The sequence below is a fragment of the Medicago truncatula genome, chromosome 4 (genome assembly GCF_003473485.1).
Source record: "Medicago truncatula cultivar Jemalong A17 chromosome 4, MtrunA17r5.0-ANR, whole genome shotgun sequence".
NCBI lineage: Eukaryota > Viridiplantae > Streptophyta > Magnoliopsida > Fabales > Fabaceae > Medicago > Medicago truncatula.
This window is the reverse complement of record NC_053045.1, coordinates 63,747,240-63,761,502: the sequence shown is the minus strand read 5'-3', so window position 1 is coordinate 63,761,502 and position 14,263 is coordinate 63,747,240. Positions and strand designations below refer to the sequence as shown.

Below are 14,263 nucleotides of genomic sequence, written 5' to 3'. Positions count from 1 at the left end.
ATCAAACAAATTCAGTACCTTTTTGTTCAATTAAGTTATAAATACTATTCGACAGTATAACGCGATCCTCGAGTTCGACACTCGTTCTTACCGTTTTAATTTTACTACTTGCACGATTTCGTACACTTGCGAAAATCGCTATCATCATGCCTTGAGGCCTTTTTCTCTTCTTAAAACCCATTTTCAAAAATCTTAAAATCAACCTAACCAACCAAAGAAATTTTTGAGGTGAACTACATTGGTTTTGATCCCTTTCTTTAAGGGTATGTAGGCAAGGGAGTCAATCCTTCGAAATCAAATAAAAATAACCAAAAACATACTTCCTCTCCCTCCATTCTTTCACTTAGATTTTTAGGTAATAATTTTCCAAGTAAGCAAATGAATTTAGCACAAGATAATCTAGGTAAGAGGTTCCTATGGAATACCATAGACGCTTAGGGTGCTAGCACCTTCCCTTCGCGTAACCAACCCCCGAATCCAGAGTCTTAAGGGTTTTTACTCATTTTTTCCCTTCCCACGAATAAAAATCGAAATTTCAAAGATTGACGATTCAAATCAATTAATGGTTTGATATCCGAAAATCACGAGCACAATATCATTCAGTCTTGTAACACCCAAATGACATGTAACAGACACGAGTCATCTGTAACACCTTCTAATCAATTGTCCCACAACTTCATAGTCCACATCTATGCCTACAAAAGGCACCTTTCATCATAAGACAAAATACACAATTTGTTTCCTTTCAATATCTCTCACTCTTATTCTCTTACTCACTTGAGCGTTAAAATAGTTGCATACAATCCACTTCGTATCTCGAATGATTGCTGCTCGAAAAAACCACCTTTTTGATTACCTCATATCACGTTGAAGATTGTTGTTGACACTTTATGTTTGGCTGAAAAGCACAAGTAAAAGACGAAAATGTTTGTCGGCAGTTATTTGCCGCCGGTTAAAAATCCATCAACAATTAACTACCAATGGGGTTATATTGGTAAATTACTGATGTTTTTCAGCCAAACATTATGTGTGAACAACATTCTTCTATCACATTGGTACAAAAAATTGTTAGAAGTCAAAATTTAGCTATTTGTATTGTCTTTTCGTGGAGATACTGTAATGCCCTATTTTATTATTTATTTATTTGATAGAGTTTAGAGTCTTTTTATAATTTAATCGATTTATTTTGATAAGTGATATTTTTGTTGTGTATGATATTTATTAGTAGCCCCTATTTTATTATTTAGTGGAGAAATATATTATTAGCCCATATTTTATTATTTAGTGGAGAAATATAATTAATTAGAAAATATTGAGGCTTGGGGGGCTAAATTGGAAATAAGGGAAAAATAAGTAGGTTAATGATTTATATAAAGAGGAGAGTCAGAGTTAGAAAATTAGAATACGTGCAAACTGCTTTTTTTGGGAGAAAAGGGAGAAAGTGAGAAGTCAAAGAAGAGAAGAGAAGAGGAGCAAACTTGTAGAGTCCGAATTCAACCTATCTAAGGTAAGGGTGGGACTAGCTTTCTCTAATAATGGGTTGTATGATTATAAAAAGGGGTTTAACATGTTGTTGTTTTGTTAGTTTTGATGTTATAGAAATTAGGGTTAAATTGCAAAATTGATGATTTTCTAAAATAATGTTTTGGTCCAAGTTTTATATGGTTTTGAGTGCATTTTCATATTTAGAAATGTTTAGACAAGTTTTGGGATCAAATTTGGGCATAGGGAAGTTAAAAATGAGATTTTTGAGTGAAAAATGTCAAGTTTCTGAGAGCTATCAGATTGAGCTCGCCATGGCGGATGATCTTTTCGCCTGGCGAAAGTTCAGTGGCTGACGACCCTGTTTCGTGTTCTTGCGTCTGTTTCGCACGTTTCTGTTTTGAATTGGCCTTTGGTGTAAACATGAAAGTTTTAGATAATCGTGTTAGCTTTCCAGTGGCTTTGGTTTGACTTGAAAATGATGTTTGGTTTTTGAGTTATGATGAAAATACTCCAAGGAGATCTTAGTGAAATTTTATGAAAATTCCGCATAACTATTTTCTAAGTTGTGGATTGTCTCCAAACTTCAAAGCTTGTGTACTATGAGTTCAATTAAAGTGTTTAAGAGTATTTAATCTATGTTGTGATGGATCTAACTTGATTTGATGTGAATATCTTTGTTGGATGATTGATGAATTATTATATGAATGTATATGTTGATGAATATGATGTTATATGATGATGAATTATTATATGAATGTATATGTTGATGAATATGATGTTATATGATGTTGAATTATTACATGAATGTATATGTTGATGAATTATGATATTATGATGCAAAGTCGTTGTTGTTGTCGTCAATGTCGTTAAAGTTGTACGTTGTTGTCGATGTCATTGAAGTTGTTGGTTGTTGTTGTATTTGTTGTTGAGTCCATGCATACTCATTAAAGTTGGGGGCTTGATGCCCTGTTGAATGCTTGATCATTCATACCACGTTGAGAGCCTATGCTCTATAAGTTGGGGGCTTGATGCCCTGATTGGTACCACATGCATTGTCAAGTTGATGTTGTTGTCGTTGCATTGTCGTTGATGTAGAGTTGTCGGTGTTATCGTCGTGTTGTCAAGTTGTCGAAATAATTGATGAATTGTAGTTGGAATTATGTGAACTATTGTTGATGATGATTTGCTGTTGTTTTATGTTGATAAATTCTCTTATCTAAATTATTGTTTATTAGTATTGCTAATGATGAATAGATGTTGTTATGTGTTGTTAAATTCTTTTAATGAATTATATGCTTATTATTATTGAATGTGAAATTTCACCCATTCTGTTTGAATGTTGCCTCTACGTGGGTAACATGCAGATAACCAGAATTAGCTGCTGATGTGAGTTGACTCTCTCACGCGTCGTCTTAGGGTCGCTCTGATACGTAACGGGATGGGGATATTTGTATTGTTTTCTATTGTTACGTATTATTATGAATTATGTTGATGAACCATTTGAAATGGAATTTTTAAGAAGTTGTTTATGTTGAGGCTGTAGTGTCATTTTGTTGAATAATGAAATGTTTTTCCGCTGCGATGTAATTTGAATTATTGATAAAAAATGTTTAAATAAATAGTAATTTTACTATATTTATCTTTTAAAGAAGTGTGACATCTTGTTTAAGTTGAATACTCTGATTATTATGTATTATTTTTTATGCTGGGAAAACGGGTGTTACAGATACCAAAAAAATAAAACCCAGTTCAATTTTATTAATATTTTGCAAGTAACATTTGAGCTCACTTTCTTTGAATTTTCATTCTCTTATCCTACGTTCTCTCATGGTATGTTTGTGAATATGATTTTGACTCGATGTATGCAAGCTTTCCCCAACCGAGTTGTTTTCCATATTTGACTTGGGTTTTCATAGTCTCACTTTCCATTCAACCGTCTTTAACTTGTTATATCCTATCGGCTTTCAATTACGAGTAACCCATTTGTATTGGTTGAGTGGCGTTGACTTCAAATCTTAAATATATTTCTATATGTTCACGTTTGATTATCTCCGATACTAAATTTGATGGGTTAGTTTGTGTTAAAAAGAAAAAATTTCAATTACGAGTAAAAAATTATTTCATCAATCCTCCAATATCTATTATTCAAGCATTAAAAATTTGTCATATTTTATAATTTTTATTTTATTCACTTTACTATTTATTATTTTATTTTTTCAAATTTTTTTCATATCATTATGAAGAATAGTCTTGTAAAAACTTTCTGACGAAATTGATTAAATTTATCACTATGTGTGAAATGGATAAATTGACTTATAAACAAATTCAATTATTTCAATTGTATTTAATTATATCATTTTTAAAATACTTTTTTTTTCACTACTCCCTCCGTCCCAAATTATAAGAAGAAAAAAAAAAGTCACATTTATTAAGAAAACTGAAACATAAGAATTTGGAGTATAGTTTTTTTTGTTTTCTTTGGAAAAAGTTGTATAGGAAGATGTAAAAACAATTTTCATTGGCTATTAGTTATGGAAAAAAATGAAAGAAAGAGAAATTTTAATGTAATTTGCATTTAATTTTATGAGAATAAACAAAAGTTTTTTTTGGAAAATTGTTTTTTTTTTTTTAAAACAAGATTAAATGGGTAAAAGTTTGTCTTTTTTGCTTATATTTTGGGACAAAGAAAATGAGTTTTTTTTTGCTTATATTATAGGACGGAGGGAGTACTAAAAACACAATATCCATTGAAATTGATAGTGTACAAAGAAATTAACACAAATTCAACATCGTTAAACGAACAAAATGAAGAATATGGGAACAAACTTACACCATCAAATTAATGATATACAACGACAAAATGTCTACAAATAACATGACAAAATGATAGTGACCGAAATACTATTGTCTTCATATCTGCAATGTTAACATTCATGTCATTGATTAAATCTATTATTGATCAAAATTTATCTTTATGAACCAAACGAACACTGCAGATAAGATGGAAAATCAAACAGCGTTGTATCAAGATGATAAATAAAACAATGTCACAGTCAGACGATATCACACAAATAACACGAAAGAAAAATTTGATCTATGTGAAAACCATTTACTTAGATTAAAAGAGGAGAAATAATGATGCATAAGGCGATTTCAGATAAAAAAAAATAATATTGAAAATCACCTCTTTAAGTGAATAAAAAACAAGGAAATGAAAACTTAAAAATAAGGTAGAGATTCTTGCTCTAAAAGATTAAGGGTAAAAAATGAGACAATGTTATCATAATTTAGTGGAGATGCATATGATTCAATTTAATATGTGAGTAAGTTGAAATGTCCGCCGATGAATGAACCATTCTTAAAAGTTATGATTATGTAGATGAAGAATATGAGAGAGATGAGACTCAATCAGTCAACATAGCCAAAATTATTGAGTTCTTTTAATGAAGTATTCATTGATATCCTAATATAAGAATGAAAATAGAATAGGATTTATAAGATAACTATACATTTTCTATTTTGATTACAAGTAGTATTTTTCGTAAATTGTGATCTTTATAAGTGTATTTAATGAAGGTTATCGATGCATATTCCTTACAAGTATTTTACATGTAAATTAGATTTATTATACAAAGTTTCACTACCAAAAAAAGATTTATTATACAAAGTTTGTTAACGTATCCTATCCGTATGCTAAATTTTTTAAAAAATAATTTTTTTTAACAAAAAAAAAAAAAGAAGAAACTTATACTTGTATATGTATCATACTCACACTTGTATTACATATCCGAACTTCATAGCTAGTGTTAAGGGTGAAAATGGGTTGGGTTAGGTCGGACTTTGTAAGGCCTAAATCTGTCTTACAAAAATGATTGGCCTAAGCATGCCTTATTACCTATCATAGGAACATTTTTAAGGTCTGACCTTGCCACTTTAGAGGCTTGGTGAAGTCTGAAAGCCTATCACACTAAGTGGGGTTGGCTACATGGATCAAATTATATCATAATGTTTATCATAAACCTTGTTTAAATCCAACTCATGAACCTTTAAATCTTTCAAAATAGTTTATTTTATAGTTTTTCTAGGTCTTCTTCTACCTCTTTTGATTTGACTCTCCTCCATCAAATTTACTCTTCATACTACAACATTTATATATCTTCTCTTTACATGCCCGAACCACCTAAGCATATTTTCTACCATTTTTTCACTATAGGTGTTATTCCAACTCTCTCTATAAAATAGTGTCATTCATAATCTTATCTCGTTTCCTCTTACCACTTATTCAACACAACATCCTCATATATGCTACACTTAATTGATTCTCGTGTTGGTTCTTAACCGCCCAACACTTCATACCATACAACATTGTTGGTCTGACTGTTGTCCGATAGAATTTTCCTTCCAACTTAAGCGACATGTTATCACATAAAACATCTGAAGATCTTCTCCATTTTAACCACCTAACTTAAATACGATGATTTATGTATGCTTCTATTTCTCAGTCATTTTATACTATAGATCCAAGATATTTAAATCAAATTTGTGGTATGATATGATCTCAAACTTTCATCACTACGGTATAACTGCTTCTCATTTTTTTTTTAAGTTCTACTCAAGAGGAATTTTTTGGCATTTCCTCCAAGTGAAGACTGCAATATTCGTGTCAATTTGGAAGTTCGGTATGATATGTGACCACTTTTTCCAGAACTGCAAAGCAAAAGAAAACACCAAAAATAGAATCAGATCCTTGTGTGTTGAGCGAAATCATATAACATTAAAGTTCTCCATTTTATCATTAAGATCCTTATATATTTCAATTTCAGATTACCTTATTTCTACATGAAACAATTTGTGGTGGTTCTTAAATAAAAAAACTACCAGGAGACTCTATGTAGTGAACTGAATAGGGCTCCATCAGTACATTAGTAATCGTTCATAGCATTTGAATTTCATAATATAAGAAGCAAGTCAATACGACAAACAACTTGGAAAGAACGGCAGAGGAAACTCCTCGAACGGTGGAGGAAGAAGTAGAACCGAAAGTGACTTAAGTCACCTGCGTTGAGTGATTTGCCTCCAAACAATTTGACCAATTAATATGAAGTAATACTTGGTCAGATGGTTCTAACTATTCTATGCGTTAATAAGATTTGAAAAGACAGGGAGATTAACATCATAAACTAGTCCAAAACAAAGTAATAAACCCCAAATTGAAAAGAAAAGAAGCTAAGCAGTACTATAGTTTTATGCAAGGCCACAATCTTGTGTTCAATGCCAGTATGGATCACGATGGTGATCCAAAATCCCAACCCTTTGCTGAAAGTCGTCCATCCTATCCAGTATTTTGTCTGTCATAGCTGAGGGGTATTTCCAAGATACAGCCATAATGGCCCTCCAATCAGAGCCAATAGCATTGTAAACCTTTTTCATCTCCTCTAGGGTGTAACAAAGCACGATCTGTCGAGGCCAATGATCGGTTCTTGGATCTTCAATTTTATCACGTCGACCCAACTTTGAGTTGCTAGCAATTATGTCCTCCAAGATTTGACTGTAAGATTGTGAATCAACGTCATGGGATATGTTGAAAGAGACAACTGAAGTTGCACCACCCTGAGTTACATACTCCTCAAACAAAATCTGCGCAAACAAAGTCTTGAATTCGTTGTAGCTTTGAACATCCACGAGGATCTTTCTCCTGCAAAAATTTGAAAAACAAATCAAAACAAGGGTTTGTGGCAATTTAAAAAGTTGTGCACAAAAGGAATATAATAGAGAAGAAACAGAAACATCAAGAAAACAGAAACACAGATTAAACTACCTTTTGGTATTCTTGTCCTTGTCCTTCTTCTTCCTCTTCATCATCATTATTTTCCTCGGTTGCCTCCATATCCTAGGCAGAGAGAGAACAACTAATTAACATAATTGAGAGAAAAAAAGAAACAACTACGTAAATAAGAGTATAATAATGTATGTATCTATCTTATGAAAATAGTTGTATCCGCAAAACGCAATACAGAATTTCAGGTTTTTCAGTTTGAAGAGAACTGCAAAAAATGAATAGAGAGACAGAATAAGCAAGAAAGTAAGAGAGGACTTACAGTGGAATCTTCTTCTTCTTGCTAACCGAGAAAGAACGAAGACGAGTGATCTTCATGCTAACTGAGATTGGTCCGTTTGGAGAGAGTTGAATGGATGGATCGGAGAGATGGAGGACAAATTGAAGGCGAGGGAAAAAGAAAAGGAATCGATGAAGAAAAACCAGGGTTAGTTGTTTTTAGGGTTAAATATGACCTTAGTCCCTTACAAATAATGATTAAAATTGATTTATTCACTTTTAGTCCATATTTGTTGATTTTTAGTCCATTTTTTTTTATAGGGATACAATGATGATGAAAACACATAATTTTATAGGGATTATAAACATATTTAACTTGTTTTTATAGTATGGAGACCACAAAATCCTTAGAACCTTTACTCTGCCCCTGGCATATTGTATCCTCTTCTTCAAATAAATTTGGCGATTTAGGTTTTGGGAAAGAGAGCGCACTGATTTCATCTCCTATGTGCAATGTAATGATTAACAACATGTCAAGAAACCCCATATTTCTAAGTCATCAATCACATCCTTTCGTTACAAAATTATGAATTCCAATCATAGTCCTTGAGTCCAAGAAGGGAGATATAATCACCAAAAAGCAAGTTCAAATTGAGCTTGTAAACAGAAAACGACTCTCTTGCCAAAAGTTTTTCTTGATATCGAAGTTCTTAAAGATATGCGAACCCCATGGAAAGATGTCTTAGTGGTTAAACTTCTCGGGGTGAATCTTAGATATAACACAATGAACTCTTGATAAGTGCGATTTGCAGTATCAAATTAGTTTAAATTATCGATCCACAGAGACTTGACAAATTAAATCGTTCAATTATTTTCAACTATTTCAAGCTAAGGTTATGTACAAGTTTGTTTGTTTAAGTAGCAAAATAAAAAGTGGTGAAACTTTATCAATTGAGAAGGTTGTGTTGGAATTAAGTTTTGCTTGCTAACCATCTAATCTCTTTCCTTGATAGATTATATACTCCTCTTATTTCAATTATACCTTCAGCCATCACACTTCGTACATCTTGATATCTTGCAGATAACATGAGATAAGCTCTTCAGGATAGTTTATAAAAAACCGTTTAGAAATAATTTGACTTCATAAGCTCTTCAGGATAGTTTATAAAAAACCGGTTTATAGCTGATACAAAAACAATTTGATTTTGTTTTATCTTTTGTTTAGAAATAGCTTATACACAAGCTCTTATGCCATAAGTTCCTAACTAAGCAGCTTATGTAAACAAGCTCATATTCAAAGTGAAAATTAAACTTCTAAGCAAAGGAGAATGTCGTTTTAAAATTAAGTCAGGGTGGATTGAATGTAACGGCTTATTCAGCACTTTGCACTGATCATGTTGTTTGGTGGATGAATGCTGTTGCAGGATTTGGTTACCTTCTGATGGTTGGTTTTCTTCAGATTAATAGTATCTGCGTATGTTTTGCATCCGCAACATGGTATATATAAATACAAAAAAGAGAAGAAAAAAAAAAGGTTGACATTTTTATAGGTACAAATAGGTAATACAATTGAAAGAACATGAAGCATGTGTAAGTAAACTATGTTATATTCAAGTTATATGAAGTTTTAATGAAGACAACAATAATTAATACCTTATAGGGCAGGGGAATGAATTCAATTATGCATTTACAGGTATGGAGGAATTCATGGAGACACAGCCTTTTAAGCGTTCGATAATGAAGTTTTTGCTGACTAGTCCTGAATGATGAGTTAGAGGAAGACCTTCCTTTACACATTCATCATACCTCTCAAGAGTAGACACAATATAACTGAAATCTGGCCTCTTTGAAGGATTTGCTGACCAACAACGCTTTATTAGGTGTGCAAGTGCTGGCTGACAACTTGCAGGCAGTGGAGGCCTTTCATTCTGTTCAATCAGTGACATCAAGGTTTGTAAGTTTGGGAGATTCAAATTTCATGTCAATTATTCCAAGTTATATGTAGATTACAAGATGTTTTGATGCCTCATTTTTATGAAACACCGACACACCGACACTAGTAATTTGAGAAAATAGAAGTAATTGAATGTAACCAGATGTGTTGGTATAATGTGCCCATGTGTCATTAAGTCTTTGACTATTTATTCTAGACCTGTGCATCTAAGTTATTAGCAAGTTTTGTGTAAAAAGTTTTAGTTAGTGATAGTGTTTCTTCATAATCCTACTGGAGTATCCAGATAAGTTTTGTTGGGGATTTAAGAAGCAATTTGAAATCCCACTTTAGTTAAAAGAATTGTATCATATGTACAATTTATCAATCATTTGGGGTTAAAACACCGACAGAGATCTCTCAAAAGAAATGGAGGCCTCCATTCAATCTAAAAGATAGCTGCATCACATTAGATAACCTGAGATGTGATGCAGCTATATCATTCAATCTAAAGATGAGAATAGCTTAAATTTAGATAAAGGATCGAACCTTTTCCGATACAGCAAAAGCAGCTTGCACTGGAGTCATTCCTTGGAAAGGAAGCAGAGCAGTTGTGAGTTCCCAAAGCACAATTCCAAAACTATAAACATCAACTTTACGAGTATACGGTTTTTCCTTAATCATCTCAGGCGCCATCCAACGATAAGTTCCCATGTTTCCTTTGGTCTCTCGGCATCGCGTTTCAAGACACGATGTCCCGAAATCTGCCACCTTAACCCTCATCTCATCATTGAGAAGCAAGTTATTTGATTTGAGGTCTCTATGAATAACACCTTGAGAATGAAGGTATTCCATACCCCTTGATATGTCAAGTGCTAACCTTAGTACAGTTTCTATTGAAAGTGAGTAAGGCTCTTTTTTGTTCAGATACATCCTCAGAGTTCCTTGTGACATGTATTCTGTTATTATACAGTACACAGGTGGTTTTTTACATGCTGCAATAAACTGTAAATTAAAAATCACAAATAAGTCCCTTAAATGGAGTAAATTAAAGTAAATAATCTCAACTGTCAAACACAAAAAAATACTCATTGATATGTTAACTCGCTCGTAATTTATCATGCATGTGTAGTATCTTGTGTTGAAATTACCTACTTAACTCTAAAGTCTAAGGAAAATTAGATTCATGAATATGATCAAATATAGACATAAGTTAGTGATGTAACATAATACTGCCAAACATGTTGCATCCGTAAAAACATGACACAAAAGTAAAGAAATTTGACATCAAGTTGGTATTAAATTTTCCCCCACTAAAGTGGTAAGTGGTTGTGAGTCTTTTAAAATAATAAAATAAGAGTTGCAATATCTAAAATAATAAAGACATCGTATATGTTTATCTTTATCTCTTTGTTACTTTTTATCTCTTACAACTTACGTGAATTTAAAAAATACACATACATAAAAACCAAAAGATGTCGTATTTGATGTCAAAATATCATTTCTTCAAAATAAGGAACCTTGTGATTTCCTGTGAAATCTAAACCAACACAAGAAAATAAACCAAAAAAGAGTATTATGACAAGAAGTGGACACAGGAATTAATTAATTAAACCTTTCTGAGATAAAAATAGTTAATTAATTACCTGCACTATGTTAGGATGAAAGAGACGTGAGAGTAAAGCAACTTCAGACTTGAATTGCTGTTCTAGCAATGTTCTTCTCTCCTCATTCTGAGTAGGAATCCTCACCATTTTAACAGCAACAGCTCTCTGCTTGTAAATTCCACGGTAAATTCGACTGTGAGCACCGGACGCAAACTTGTTACCTATGAAAAGTTGAGAAAGATCAGCAGTCCATTCTTCCTGATCTTCCTTTGAAGCTTCCCACGTTTCGACATTCTCAGAGTCCAATATCATGGACCATGATTCTAAACTATCAAATCTTTTTCTTTCCATGTTGTCTGCGTCAGGATTCAACCGTGTCTTATTAGAAGATGAAGGAGAAGGCTCTGGTAAAGGTTTATTACTCTTAGACCTTCGCAGGCGAAGTTTGGTGAAACATGAACCTGCCATTGAAACTCTAGCAAAGTTCATGCCTTTGGAAAATGGTTTATTGTTGTATGTAATGGTTGATGATGCTTATATGATCAAAAGTACAGACTGTCAAAAGGAATTTTTCTTCTGAATGTGTGAATAGACTTCAGGAAGTGCATAAACCGATTTCGAAACATAGGCTCCAACGATGAAAATTGAAAAGCATGTATCAAAATGATTCATTTATGAATTCAAACAAGACCTTTTTATCTTTATGGAACCATGTCATGCAATTTATGACACTTGGTTCATCAAAGTTGTGAAAGATAAAAACCATTACAGCACATAACAACTAGAGAGACAGAAAGGAACGTAAAAGGATGATGAAATTTCATTGTATAAAGAAAATAGAAACAAAATGAAGGGGAGTTTCATGAAAATATGTGGAAGAGGAAGAGGAAGAAGAAGAAGAAGAAGAAGAAAGAGTTTTCACGGTTTTTTGTAATAAGATGGATGAGAAGGATTAGGTTGTTTAGCAGCATAAAGATGAATTGAAAGGAAAAAGTTTCAGGGGTGACTCGTGAGTGCTTGGTTCAAAAGTAAACTTATCATATTAGCCATAGAGAGAAAAAAAGGTGTTTTTGGTGTATTTAATTGAGCTACCTTCCTTGCTTCTGTTCTGTTTAGGTTTCTTTTCTTGCATGCATCATAATCAATCAATGTTAAGTAGTGGCCACAGTGCAAAGCTTTGTAGATTTGAGCTTTGCATTCAGCTCCTCCAACAATTTGCACTTTTCTACAAATTTGGGATATGTACCATATCCCATCTATTTACTGTAGCAAACACCACATCGTTGGGACCAAAAAAGTCCTATAATTCATGTGGTATGTAACGCAATTAAAAGATAAGTGTAAATAGTCATAAATCTATGAGGTCCTCGCACTACAAACACATCTATAAGCGTCTTTTTTTTATTAATAATTTTATGGACCAAACTAGCTAAACGACTACACATTCGAGGATCATAATGACTTTTTTCAATTTTGATTCATTCAAAAACTATCGTGGCAATGTCTCACACATTTAAGGATTACTGTTTATTGTCTTTCTTTCATTCTGCTGAAAAAATCTCTTTGGTGAGGTACTAACAGGTACATAAGGTGAGGACATATATAGTATTGGCAGACATTTTTGTGAGGTTACTTTATTCGATCAATTGAGCACTAACTAAGATAACATACAATTTGATCGAGGCAGTTTATGTTCTATAAGAACTTTTTGTTTTGGCAAATGTTCTTTAAGCACTTCAGTTGCGGATCATATAATTATACTCCAATTTAAGCATTAAGTTGAAATTTTGCAAAGAAGAAATTCCAAGCTTGGAATCACACCTTTGAATAATAAAAATCAAAGGTTTGGAATCTGATTAATGGCTATTTTCTGATAAATGATTAGAAGTGTGGAACACTATATGTCAACAACAAAAAAGTGTGGAACACTAAACGTATAAAGTTTTTTTTTTTTTTTTTGGTCAAAAACTAAACGTATAAAGATAAAAAATGAAGGGAACATAGTACCCGTACCATACCCTATCTTTCAGCATCCAAATGATCCATTACAATCAGATTGTTCCCATCACCTCTGGTGATGATGGGCCTGCTCAAGTTGAAGTTAAAAGTTTTTTAATAATTATATTTTCTTATCTATTTTATGATATTTCTGTATTATACACGTCACAAAGTTCTAACTTAACTGACAATATCGATATTGTTAGGTTGTACGTCTTCACCAGAAATCTTGCAGTTGTATTTGTGAGTTTCAGGAGGAAAAAAAATATACATATGCACATTCATATACATGATAGACTTTTTCAATGCTTTTTTTTATCAATAATTTGCAATGCTAACACTTATTGTCCAATATGTTTACAATAAACACACATATATAGCATCAACCAAAAGTTGAATGTGTGATTCTAGTTTTCTGTTCACATAGTATGTAGTAATGAACTTGTCATCTTTTTGTAGTGGCCCTCGCCCACTTTGCATAAAAGAGAGTAAATATTCGATTTTATATATGAAATTGTATAACTGTATTAACTACTTTATGAATATCATAAAATAGTTCCTTATATTGAAAAATGTTAATCAGATTCATCCTTCAGTTAGTATTTGCAGAACTAATGATTAATGACATCAAGTTGAAAATCTCAAGGATACATTTGAAACAAATGAATAATGTCATAAATACATTTGATAATGGATCCAGACAGAGGGACAAGCCTGATTAACATTTTGCAATTCACTAAATCATTTTGAAATATTAATAATGTGAGGACTAGGTTGATACCATCCTACAATTTCAATGACCAAATTGAATATTTACTGGCATAAAACAAGTGCCATCTTTCCAGAGATTTTTCACAACTGGATTTCCTAACACAAACAGAGTTATCATAAATTCACATAGACAACAAAAGAAGATTGAATCTAAACCACACAACACAGCCATTTGTATTACTCTGGCTGGAAGTAGGGTGTAATGAGGGATAAAATAGGAAAGAAAAGGGATAAAATTTCAAGAATGGTCTTAGATTTCGAGTTTAACTTCAACACGATAGAATTGTAAGGTGAAGATTACAATCTAAGTATCTAACTCAATTCCATAAAACATCTTATAAGATAATGACTGCGCAAACTTCATAAAGTCTAACTAGGCTTTATCTATAGAAGTAGGAACTATGGAAAAAGTATAAT

General features: G+C 32.4%; 1 protein-coding gene across 3 annotated transcripts; it reads right to left on the bottom strand.

Annotated features, from left to right (window-relative positions):
• Nucleotides 1-6,539: 6,539 nt before the first annotated feature.
• Nucleotides 6,540-12,352, bottom strand: LOC11439072 (serine/threonine/tyrosine-protein kinase HT1). 3 transcript variants are annotated; one of them, XR_003011023.2, is made up of 6 exons: nucleotides 11,117-12,352; nucleotides 10,020-10,475; nucleotides 9,194-9,468; nucleotides 7,584-7,644; nucleotides 7,304-7,375; nucleotides 6,540-7,180 (listed from the first exon to the last, which is right to left on the bottom strand). XR_003011023.2 is itself a non-coding variant. In XM_024781116.2 (4 exons), exons 1-3 carry the CDS (start codon nucleotides 11,564-11,566, stop codon nucleotides 9,220-9,222), a joined length of 1,155 nt encoding a protein of 384 aa, XP_024636884.1. In that variant the 5' UTR covers nucleotides 11,567-12,352; the 3' UTR covers nucleotides 7,807-9,010; nucleotides 9,194-9,219. The 3 variants fall into 3 exon arrangements, 2 of the variants coding, with proteins under 2 accessions (XP_024636884.1, XP_003610497.3); XM_024781116.2 differs by lacking the exons at nucleotides 6,540-7,180; nucleotides 7,304-7,375; nucleotides 7,584-7,644 and adding an exon at nucleotides 7,807-9,010; XM_003610449.4 differs by lacking the exons at nucleotides 6,540-7,180; nucleotides 7,304-7,375; nucleotides 7,584-7,644 and having other exon boundaries at nucleotides 9,060-9,468.
• Nucleotides 12,353-14,263: the final 1,911 nt, after the last annotated feature.

What these genes read in the sequence shown, in the direction of transcription:
- LOC11439072 (XM_024781116.2), bottom strand. Translation starts at nt 11,566, where the DNA reads ATGAACTTTGCTAGAGTTTCAATGGCAGGTTCATGTTTCACCAAACTT. An exon ending in TTCATCCTAACATAGTGCAG is followed by an intron (nt 10,476 to 11,116) that starts GTAATTAATTAA and finishes TTTAATTTACAG; the next exon opens with TTTATTGCAGCATGTAAAAA. An exon ending in CTTTTGCTGTATCGGAAAAG is followed by an intron (nt 9,469 to 10,019) that starts GTTCGATCCTTT and finishes CTGATTGAACAG; the next exon opens with AATGAAAGGCCTCCACTGCC.